General features: G+C 40.0%; 1 protein-coding gene across 2 annotated transcripts in view; it reads right to left on the bottom strand.

The window, feature by feature from the left end:
* The window catches only part of LPAR1 (lysophosphatidic acid receptor 1), a 74791-nt gene that overhangs the window by 38951 nt on the left and 23261 nt on the right, over positions 1-12579 (bottom strand). For both annotated transcript variants that reach the window (XM_032096110.1, XM_032096109.1), the window contains one exon: positions 9982-10149. In XM_032096110.1, the coding sequence (XP_031952001.1) occupies positions 9982-10041 (60 nt within the window). In that variant the 5' untranslated portion in view covers positions 10042-10149. The remainder of the gene's footprint in view (positions 1-9981; positions 10150-12579) is intronic.

Below are 12579 nucleotides of genomic sequence, written 5' to 3'. Positions count from 1 at the left end.
GGATTTTGGAGAAGTTTTGTTTTTAAGGCATTCTAATCTAAAACCCGCAATCTCCTTTAAAAGTAATCTTTTCACCCCCAAGGGAAAGAAGAGAAGAAGATGAGCTAGTTTGCTGACAAAAGTTCAAACAGGGGACTTCCAGATGATCCGCTTTCTCGGATGCCAGTGTATATCTTAAAGGAAGGTTTTGACCTCCCAGGTCACAAACATAAAAATCCCAAGGCATCACATTTAGCTGTGATGCTGACTGGAAAGGCTCAAGCAGGACAGAAATGCAAGGTATCTCTCAGTACTGAAAGTGTTAACATACCACAGAGGCATATGCAAGCAGGCAGACCCCATCCCCTCTCCTGCCCCTGCAGGAAAAGGGGCAGGGAAGTTTATATTTTAATTTCCTGAAGTTTCACTCAGTGTGTTTCACTGCCTGTGTAAGCCAGATGTGTGGTGCCCCGAGATTTACCTCATCCATTCAGTATATCTCAACAGAAGTTTTAAACAAACCGAGCTGCAAATTGCCCATGTTAACTAAACCTCTAGGATGCATCTGTGTGGAAGAAAACACTGACTTATAAACCAACAAGACAGATAAAGAAAAACGGAGTAAAAGCAGACTAAAAGCAAAGTCTCCTCTTGCCATGTGATGTTGACTCAAGACACAGTTGTCCCAAATCAAAGAACAAGAAAATCACAGGTACATGGAGTTAAATGTCTTATTATCATGAGACATAGTTGTAACCACAGTGCAGTGCACAGACCAGGAAATTTGGTGCCTGGACTTAATAAACAAAACCCACTCTCCTTCTGCAATTAGTCATTCAAGTCACCTTAGCACTGGCCTTTTCAGGCACTATTTGCCTGGTTGTCTCCTTTCCTCTGGTGGTATGGGATCACACCACAGGGGTGCCAGTGGAAACACTGGGAAGAAGAGCCCACGTAAGCTTTCCCATGTTTTCTGCTTGATTCATCCTGCTTCTGCTCCACCTCTGCATCACACCCTAAAGAACACGGTGCGGGTTTGGATCCACAGTAGCTTGACCATGGGATGTCCTTGAGCAGCCCATTACTACCTGCCCCCCGCTCAGGGCAGAGACCAGAGAGGAGAAAACACTGTCTGCCTGCAACAGGAAGGTGAAAGGGGATCTCTGGATCCTGCCAGCTCCATGGTGAGTGACAGCTCACCTGGTGAGGGCTGCTCAGGAGAGAGATGGAGAGATGCTCAGGGTGGAAAACAAACATCAAAAAGTTTTTCAATACCACTGATGCATACTGCCTAAAAAAAGCATTAATTAGCACAAGGTGCCTGAGGTGAAGACGATCCAGTTTACCTTCTGCCATCGCAGACTTTGGAGAGTTCCTTGATCCACCTAACAAAAAAAGGCGGGCCCCTATCTCCCCACCCCCAGTATCCATGGGTGCATTTATTTCTTGCCGAGAGAAACAGAGCGGAACATTCTTTGAATACTAAGGTCTGAGTTTTACAGCATTTTTCAAACTTGTAAGCCACAAGAATGAGTCCATATCCAGGAAATCTCTTAAAAATATCTTAACCCTAAACTCTCCAAACACACTCTTTTCCTCTTTTTTTTGTCCTTTGCTGAATTAACCTCCACATGCCACTGTTTTCTTACCCAGAACACAGAGGAGATGAAAAATTCATTTTTCTAATACTGGTGTAGTAAACTAAGACTACAAAACTGTAATAACTATCTTATATCTTTACATTTAGTGCAGCAGTGAACGGAAATCAGTACCACTGTGTTCAACTTAGATAAATCTCTTAAATTTACCAACATACCAGAAGGGATCAAGCTGGAAAACTTCAGGGAACTGCCAAATTCAAAATCCCCAAAGAAGGGTATAGATTAAGAATATCTTTAAAATAAGGATAAGCAAGTAAGTATAGGCATAATTGAATCAATATGTAAATACTTCATCAACCCACAACTGCTAAACATGGGGTTTACGAAAGTAAAGTTGTAACAGATGAGAAAAAAAATCCAATTCGCAAAAAACCATTTCTCTATTACCTAATGAAAAACACAGACTACTTTTCAAACTGCAAGGCATGAAAGAAAAGCTTTAAAATAAAGCGGAAAAGATGTGTTTCCTTTAAAGATAACAGTAGAAGTAAAAAAAAAAAAAAAAAAATCATAAAGTCACAAGACAAGGATGTTGATTCATTATAGTTTTATGCACAGATATATTTTTCAGTTGCACAATGAAAGTATGAAACCGCATCACCAACATAGAATGGCTCCTCCTCTTCAGAATTGCATCTTTCAAAGCAACCATTCTATGGACTTAAAGATAAACGTACCTAATAAGATGTGGTACTTCTGTCACAACAGGTTACTTCATTTCACTAGACTCATTCTGCCCTTCACAAAGCTGACAAGACAGGAGGAAATTAATCTCTCTGCAAGGGGATCCCTTTAACGCTATTACAACATGCTAAATCATAAAGTTACTTAAGGATCATGTGGCAAGAGCTAGTGAATCCAGTAATTTTTAGGATGCTTTTGTAGCAGACTGTATTACTACAGAGTCTTGGAGCTGACAAATGTCCCAACTACTAGAAACTGAACTGGGAATTTCTCTGTATCCTACAGTTTATACCTGCAAGTGTAATCCAACATATCTCAGTGTATTAGAGACCCAGCCACTAGCAACAGTGTGAAAAGAGGTATAGTTGACAAGTGACACAGATCCCAATGGTTAACTATGATTATGACCTCCACAGATTGGCTAAAAAACCAGAGAGGTTGTTGACCTTCCAAAATTCTGCAAGCAAAAGGAGAATTAAGAAATTAAAAGCTAGAAGAATAGGAAAAAAAAAAAAAAAAAGACAGAATGAATTCATCTGTCCACAACTGGGCCAGCAATTCAGACATGAAGGTTTTCCAGTGGAGGAAAAAATGAAGATGCATCAGGGCATAGTTCTGCATCATCACATCCTCACTTACATTGCTAGAATAGCATATATATGTTGATTAATAAGGATTTATTTTTATTCTGCCACCCTATCTCTGACTTGCAAGCTTCTCTCAAAGGGAGGTCCCCACTGTAATGTGGAGATATTGCAAAGATAAAGTAATTGGCTGTGGCGCAGGTAGAGCATATTGAGCCCAAATTGGATACTTAAGCCCAAGTGTTCCATACAAAGTACAGAAAGGGCTTCTGCAAAGCTCTTAAAACTTCTTTTCCTTCTGGGGTAGCTTTCACGACAAGCTGAGCTTCACAAACACTAGCCAAACATGGGCACAGGCTCAACACTTTGTGGCTTTGTGGGAGACACAGGAAGACAACTATATTCCATCACCTCATTTAGTGACTGAAATATTCCACCTCTTATGCCTTCAGAAAAAGTCTTTGCCATGATGCTGACTGGGGGGGCTACACTATTTTGCCCAGTTCACCCCCAGTGCCCACCTGCCTTACCCCGCACATCACCGACAGACATCCAAACTGCTGTGAGTCCCTGAACGCTGCTGCGAGGATGAGTGCAGTGCAGGACAGATCTTTGTCAAAGACCCCCACCTTGGGAGAAGTTTTCTAGAGAGAGGTGCAGCACACAGTGTCCTATCCATTCACTTCAGAAGCCAGAGTGCAAGCAGACAGAGGGGAAAAAAATCTGCACCTATAACATCTTAAATGAGTTTTCATGCATAATGACTTAAAACATGCATCTTTTAGGTCCAGCTAGGTGCTCACTAAGCCAAACTGGGAGTTAATTATTAGCTACGACAGCTCAAGGACTGTGATTTTATGCTGAAGAAATCCTATGGGCTATTAGGGCTACTTCCACCTCCAGGGCGCACCTCCCATCACTCCTCACCAAGCAAGCCAGCAAAGCAAGCACTTGGGAGAGTTTAGCCTACAAACAGAATGCTTATGTTAATGAGCATAGCAAATTTCATTTTGAGACTGGAAATAGAGATTTACAGATGGTAATAAGATGACTATTCTGTGTTTATAATAGCAAATACATTTTTTTCATGAAATACACATTAGACAATTTGGGTTTCTTTTGCTTTGATGTACTGAAATATTTGTGAAATATATAAACAGAAGATAGAAAAATCTTTGTCTCAGAGCTTTAGAAACAATGGGGTCTCCATAAGTAACTTGTTCACACAGTACTTACTGCCTGTAAGGCAGTATTAGTCTACTTTAAATAAAATGGAGATGCATTTTGAACCTACAGTAGTCTCATATAGTAAAATAATTTTATAAAAAAGTGTACTGGTGTTTTATTTTCCCCTGTGATGTCTGTAACTGGGTGGATATACTTTAAATCACAAATTGTTTTTTCCAGACTCACCATTTCCTTTTGTTCTCTTGTTTACCATATTTACCACTACCAGAGCCCTGTTTTGGTAACAAGACTAATTTGTTTATTCAGCTCAAGGGGGATAAAAAAATCCACACACTTGTTGACTGCAGAAATTTGGGCACCAAATCCAAAACACAAATTGTGTTGCGCTTTGTTGGGGAAAGGGGTGACAACAGCTGTGCCATCCCTCAGCAGTCTGTTCTCAAACATATTATGAAAAGGATAGCCGATCTGTGGCAATGACAGTTTAAGTCTCTCCCACTCCAATTCAAACAAAATGAGGAGAAAATAGAGTTGTATTCAGTGGCACAGAGTGGGAGAAGTGGTTTTTGGCTCTGGCCATGAAAGGCCACTCCAATGGAAACTGCTCTGGATTTCTCTTTGGAACAGCTGCAAGGCAGTGTTTAAATGTACTCATTTGTTTCCAGTATTTGGCTGGTAGGATCCACTGCTGGCAAAAGCAAAGAGAGACTGATGAATTTTTGTTGTTTTCTTGTTTTAAACATTTCTGAGGCACTGTTGGAAGTCCCTGATTCATTAAGTAACTGAAGCTCAAATCATTACTTCTTCAAAGCTTTTACTGCAGAATTCAATTCATGCCATTCACAAAGAGAGAAAATACTAATCACTTCAGAGAGTACTTTCATCAGTATGGGTCACCACTTGTGATGTTTCTTTTTTTGCAAACAACAAAGCCCTCTGGGATGCTAAATGCTTCTTACAGAATTATTTAACTTTGATAATGCATTAAACAGACTAGTCAGGTTTCTATGAGATCATTTTACTTATCCATATTTGAGGTATAAAGTCATAACAAGCACACAAAATATCTCCAAATTAAAAATCAAAAAGTTCTGTTACATCTTTAGGAACAGAACAGTTTATCTAATCAGAAACCACTAAATTTTGATTTATTGTGACTAACTTTACAGAGTTTTTTGCCTTACCATGAAATCCCATGGCAAAAAACTCAAAGCATATTTGGAAAATTTTTGTTTTATTGACTTCTTTGACATTTTGTGAATGTCATTTTGTAATTATTTTCTATTTCAGATCACAGCTACGGACAGTTAAACTACCTTGAAACTTTATTTACTCTACACCTGTACACATCACCAAGATGCCTGTGCTCTTAATCTCCATTTGTGTTTGGTTACAAGATGTTGGGGGTGGAAAGGAAGAGGGGAGATTTGGGTAAGTCAGTGCACTGGGAGGGTGTGAAGAAACATGACTGTGGCAAATGCGTTGCTTCAATAGTGAGGAGCACCAGAAGCAGGTCCTATGTTGACACACTAGCAGTAAGAATATTTAAAACAGTACTAGCAATTTCACATCTGGTACCAAGAAGTGGCTTCCAAAAACTTTTTCAAAATGTGAATCTTTTACCTGGCTCAGAAGATAAATCTTGGGGAAAATACCGTTTACCACTAAATTAAGAGGAAGTTCTCTTATTGTAGTGCCACCATGAGCATCTATAAGATTGAACTCCAAGCAAAAACCTATCAGAGGGAGCTCTGGCTTACAAAAGGTTCTCCTGAGGTCTCTGAGATTCTCTCCCAAGGGAAATAAGCTTGTTTGCCTGGCACAGTTAAAGGACTGATGATAAGTAGAAGAGTATTTATTACTGCAATGTATAAACATATGTGCAAATACATATATAGGTATAGAAAACAGATAGTATTTACTTCTAAGTCTAAATTGACCAAATGTGAAGGAAACCAACTATGCTGGCAATGACAAAGGAAAGTTTAAAGATAAAGGATTAAAAAAAAAAATAAAGAAAGTTTCAAGTAAAGTAGCAAAATTCTTTTCGCTACTAATATGCCATCTAGCTCACGCAAAAGGCATGCAAAGTTACTTCCAAGTTTAAAAAAAAAAAATCCTTCCTTAAAACATTAGTCTCTAAATGACTTCTGCAGCACGCCATGGCATCTCCTCAATTTTAAAAGGCAAAATAATGTCCTCTGCGGGGGGGGGAAAAAAAGTATTTTAATTGATGTTATTTTCTAAACTGTATCCAAAAATTCATTTATATGTCAACACAAACATGAAAGGTGAAAGCCCATGCAATCCAAGTATGGAAAGTGCTTTACTTCAATATTTAATCTAGCAATTGTCTCTTTACATATGTATGTCACTATGTCCTTGTCTGTTAAAAAGGTCTGCCTTTCTCTCAGAAACATACACATGGCTCCCAGCAGACTGTCTGGAGATGTTACTCTTTATATATGACTGAAGACTTGTATCAACTGTCATATCCACAATAGTTTACTGAAATCTGTGGGAATTCATCCAAGCATTTAAGTCTTCTCATACAGATACCAATTTTGAGCCTTTTAAAACACGAGGATGAGAGAATGGTATTTTTTCGACCAATCTCCCACACTGAAATACCATCTTTCCTTCACTTGTTGTTGTCATTTCTTTCTGGCTCCCAAGTCAAATCTCATTGAAGCACACTTTCTAAAACTTGAGTGTGGAGGGAGACCTCTAGATTACTAATCAATGACCAGAACCATCTATTCGGTTCTAGTCTTTGGCCTAGTGATACAAGTCCAGGCAGAATTTATTCAGCAAAAGCTCCCCGCAGACCCAGGACATGTGCATTTATTCAACACAACAGAATGGTGACCATGCTGATCACTTTACATGTGATAGCTTTTCTTCCACTCATTCTCACCCTACAGCTGCTCTTATTCTCCCTTTGAGAAGGAATTTGTCCTGAACAACCCTTAGATACACACAAACATGAAATGCAGTGCAGTCAAGCAAACCACATGAGTGGAATCTCCTTGGAATAGAGGGTGGTGGCTGGGTTTCTGATATGGTAAGGCCTGGCAAATTGACTACACTGGACCTCTGCCACAAACACAGCAAAGCAAGAGCTACATACTCACCATGGTAGAGGCAACAACTGGCCGGCTGGCTAGCAACATACCCTGTAAACCATTGCCACTGCTTGGAACACCAGCTCAGGCCTTCAGTGACACATTTTGTGGCGACATGGTACCCCGGAGGGAATCGAATCAGACAATGGGACTCATTTTCAAAATAACCTCATGAAGTCTTGGGCAAAGAAACACAACATTGAGTGGATATATCACATCCCTTATCACCCACAAGCCTCTGTGAAGATTCAGAGGTATAATGGACTGCTGAAGACTATGTTAAGAGCATTAGGTAATGGGGCATGGAAGCACTGGGATGCAGATTTAGCAGAAGCCACCTGGCTGGTTAACGCTGGAGGATCTGCTGACTGCCCTGGTCCTACTCAAACAAAATCCCTACATGCTGCGGGAGGAGATACGGTCCCTGCACTACACATAGGGAAGTGGCTGGGGAAGTCAGTGTGGACTTCTCCTCTCACTAGAGCAAACTCATTTGTGGGATTGTCTTTGCCCAAGGACCTGGGTGTACTTGGTGGGTAATGACTTGATGAGTAATAAGAAAGGATGGGGAGACCTGGTGTGTGCCTCAAGGAGATTTAATCTTGGCGGAAAATAATCTGTGGTATAAGTTGTATGGTGCAGGAAGTAAAGTAGTGGGAATGACATGAACTGATGAGGAACGAATTTTGTGAAGAGCAAGGAGAACGCAATGACAACCCAGTCTGAGATGGTGTTGGTGCCCAATGACCAAGTATACCACTTCTGTCCTGACCACTTATCCCAATGGAAGGGAGATTTGGAGGGATGAAGCAAGCTTATGAGACAGGAAAATAGTATCTATCTGTGAAAGGGCAGGGGACAGTAGTTAATGAAGAATACAAAGGAACAGTAGATGAATGATGTGGGATCTGAGTATGACATAAATGGTGTGGAATAAGGGGTGGAGACTGTATTGGGTCTGGCTGAGCTGGAGCTCCTTTCCCTGTAATAGCCCCCACAGCACTGCTGCACTTTGCAGTGATAGTTGGAAAGATGTTGATAGCACACCAGTGTTTTGGCTATTGCTCAGCAGCACCGGCACAGCATCAGTGCTGTCTCTCCAACATTCCTGCCTCCATCAAGGGGCTGGGGGTGGGCAAGGTCCAGGGAGGGGTCACAACCAGGCCAGCTGACCCAAACTGACCAAAGCAATATTCCATGGCATATGATGTCAGCTCAGATACAAAAGCTGAGGGAGGGAAGGAGGAGGAGCAGGGGCATTGGTCATTTTACCGTGTTTGCCTTCCAGAGCAGCCGCTCCACCCGCTGAAGCCCTGCTTCCCGGGAAGTGGCTGAGCATCACTCACCAATGGGAAGCAGAGATTAATTTATTTTCTCTTCACTTATACATACACAAACTTTTGCTTTTTTTATTGCTTTAGTAAACAGCCTTATCTCAACATAAGAGTTGTTTTCCGTATTATTTTTCTCTTCCCTGTTCCCTTGGGAAGGAGATTGATAGAGTGGCTTGGTGGGCAGCTGGTGCTCAGCCAAGGTCAACCCACCGCACTCATACATAAAGAAGGCTCTGAAGAGGCAGACTGTAAAGAGAGGGGTGCAAATGTGCAGTGGTGGCCTGGCAGAGCCTTTCCCCAGAAAGAGGGAGGAGTCTGGCAATAGCTATGCAGCCTGGGACAGAAGCATGCAGCATCTACCTCCTACCAGGTATTCTGTTGTGCTGTAAAGAAACTAAATTCTTCTGGGACCTTAACAAAGACTCAAAAAGCAAGAAACATGCTTTTAAAATACACTAGGTCTCCATTTGAAACACAGGAAGAAGAGTAGCACAAAGAAGTTTCTCCAAAGCAGACTTTGGATTCAGCTCATATCACATCATCACCCAGTAGTGGACATGTTTTTTCCTAATCTCACAGAGTCTAGGGATCCTTGAAATACGGCACTTCTCAGTGCATATTGCTGAGAGCTATAGTCTCCTCAGCCAAAGAATCCCCAGCAAACAAGAATTTAAAAAAAGGCAAATTCTTTTTGTCCAGTTTTCCAAATGTCCAGTTTTCTGATATCTACCTTAATTAATTGTGGTGCCTTTTTCAGTAAAATACACCTCTTAAATGTTTTAAATTGTAACAGGCACTTGGGTCTCTGTGAAGTCAAAAGCACTTTGAAAATGCTTTTCTGAAATGAAATCTTGACTGTTATGAGCATTTCCTTTTCTTTTTGTAGTTTTTACTTTTTACAGAAAACTCAAGTACTTGGTGTTCAGTACGTGAAGCTAAGAAATCACTTTTATAAATGAGTCTGAAAGACACAGTGGATTCATGAAAGCAAGATTAGTGTGTTAGTAATTCTAAATGTGTTACTAATTCTACTACTGTTTTTCACTTAAAACTTTTCTGATTAAGAACACTGAACTTGAAATTTCCTTTGGTATTAGTCCAACTTATCCACATTACAGCCTCTATTTTGTATTTATTAGGCACAGTAAAAATCAAGCTGTAGTGCAGTCATCACCTACATGGAGTCAATAAAGATCATATTTTGCCATATATATATGCTTCTACAAATAGTAGTATAACACAGCAATGTCATGTGTAACAGTATAACAACACTCTTAGTAAGTGATGAGTGTCTTTGATACAGTATTCCAGGAAATATTTCCCTAATGACTCAAAATGACAGAGGAGAAAATGCTAGTATTTAATGAGGAAATAAGAAAGAGGTCTAATCAGTTCACCTGCTAGAGTTTTATCGTGGTCTACTCACCTCAATCACCTCAGGTTGGGACATCATGGAGGATGGCACCAAATTGGTGGGGATATCCATGGTAGCTCAAAATGTCCCTGCTGTCCTTGCACTGTTCCTCTGCACCAGCAAGCTCTTGTAGGAACACAGAAGCCCTTCCTCAGACTCTAGTCATACTGATATTTATTCCTAACAGGAAGGGAAAAAAAACAAACTGTTGAGAATAACAAGAGAACTGGGTGGGCAGTCAACACTCAAGACCCTGGGCTGCTGCAAAACCAGTCTGAGTTTGTACAGCCCCACTTGCTGACATGACCACTCACAACAGATTTGCAGAAGTTTCAAAGGGGATACTGGAGTTTGTTCCAGAATAGGAAGAAAATTCACTTCACCACACAAACTAGGATCACACAAAATGAATTCAGCAAGAAGGCTAATGCACAGACCGCTCCCAGATTTGCAACAAAATATGGTCACCTACAGAACATTGGAACTGTGTTGACCTTTTCCCCCACAACAAAAGAAAAAAGAAAACCCCCACAAATTAATACTCATAGAATTTCTTGCTGGAATACATTTATTCTCTCAATAATTATTGTTCTACAGTTCAGTGATCACATGAACTTTTCTTCTTTGTTAAGAAAAACACCTTATACATTATGACTTAAAAATATAACACCCTTCTTTCCAGGTAGCCACAAATTTGCAGTATGTTAAATATACTGAACTGTAAAATTTAATCAGCTGATTCAATAGAATGACGTTATCTCCACAGCTATCATGTTTATCAAGGTCAGTCCAGCTTCCACAGATATGTTCTACTTTTTTCTTTTTCTACTCCTGTGTGCAAAGAAAACAAACAAAAAGGTGGAGGGGGAAACCCCTGTAAATGTCCAAGATATTAATCCCATTTAAAAATTCTAGTCTAAGACTACGGCTGCTTTTTTCCCTTAGACAGACCAGACATATACAGCACAACCCACAAATTAGTCACCATGGAAAGGATTTTTGAGAGACACCTATTGCTCTCTGTATCTATCACTTCCTATTCTGCAAGTCATGGCAGAAATCTACTCATACAAAGTGTTACCTGCATCAAATAAACACACCAAAAATTACTCCAAACTTCGGTGGTATTTTTCAAACTGAGGCCATGCTATAGTTACACAGACAATGCCAGTAACTTTCCTGGCCACAAGTTCATTTTTTCACAGGCAACACTTACTTACCAAGCCAAGAAAGAACAGATAAGTGCTGTAGGAAAGTTATGCTTCACATGCTTTTCTGATTCAGTTATGTCTTTTTTTTTTGGTCTTGTTAATTTAAACTCAGCCTTTGCACGCCACTGTGGAAATTATTCCTCCTTCTTAAAAAGCATCATCTTGAAATGCCTGCTTCTCATTTCAACACATCCCCACATGCCTTACGTCACATGTAGCTGTCTCACCTTCCAAGCTCTAGGATCACTTTTTCCATCTTTATATAGCTTTCCAGTGACCCCTATTCTTTCCTACTCAGTTCTTGCTAGTAACCATTCATTCTTTCCACTCCCTCCTCCAAATTTCTACTACTATACTCATGGGGAGGGCAGAAAATGGAGACGTAGCATCTCTCCAAGATAGCCTTCACAAAGTCAAAGAACAAAGAAAACCTTTGGGCTTCCCGTTCCCTTCCAAAAATGAGAGTTGAACTAATTTTCTGAAATTCACTAATTTTTCCACGGATGGATGGGGGAACAGATAGCATCACCTTGGAATTCTGACTTAGGGAAGCTTCTGCAACTTGATTTTCAGTAGAACTCTATCAACAGCCTGAAAATCCTCAACCAGCATATCTTTACTGTCTTGTGAGCTGTTGCAGTTGTAACTTAAATAACATCTCAGAAGACCTTTTTTCTGTTCATCTCATAGCATGCTTAAAAGCAGCAGTTTCACTGCACCTACTTTACAACAGGTCATTGCTAGTTTATTTTAAAATCTTTTCTCTTAATCCTGAAATGCTGCCATTTTTGGATAATGAAGGTGGAGAAAAAATTACAGTTGAAGCTGCCTTTAAGGAATACTGTCTAAACCAAAACCAGAGGTATGCTTAGAATCCTGTCTGTCAAACAAAAAGGAGAGAAAACAAACATTTTTACTAGGGAGCATCATAAAGAAGAAAAAACCTGAAAAACTAAGAAAAAAAAATTTGAAGTCTGTTTAGCCTTTAGCTAGCTCTGTGTACTTCAAGTAGAACACAAATGCCAGAAAAAGCTTAACCCATAAAATCCAATGAGTGTTTAATGCAGTTGAGAGAAGAAATATGCCTGTAGTCATTTTTCTACATGAAGTGGTAAAAATTTCCTAAGCCTATGATCATTTCTTGTTTCCCCTTCTACACCTATATTTTCATTGCTTGTATTTCACTGATGTCTCAATTTGGCTAGGGAAAAGGAAAGCTCTTATGCAAACAGCTTTCATTCCAACCTTCTGATTACGACGTACACAACGATAAACACTTTCTGCCAAATGGTTAGGCTCATAAAAGCATTCTAGCCAAAAAAAGGGTCAGCCTGTACAAAAGAACTCTCCCCCCACTCCCCACCTGCCTCATCATCTTCAGCAATAAAAAAATACAAGA

Source organism: Corvus moneduloides, chromosome Z (genome assembly GCF_009650955.1).
Source record: "Corvus moneduloides isolate bCorMon1 chromosome Z, bCorMon1.pri, whole genome shotgun sequence".
In the NCBI taxonomy this organism is placed as follows: Eukaryota; Metazoa; Chordata; class Aves; order Passeriformes; family Corvidae; genus Corvus; species Corvus moneduloides.
Note: the sequence above shows the minus strand (reverse complement) of the source record. Positions and strands in the feature narration are given on the sequence as shown.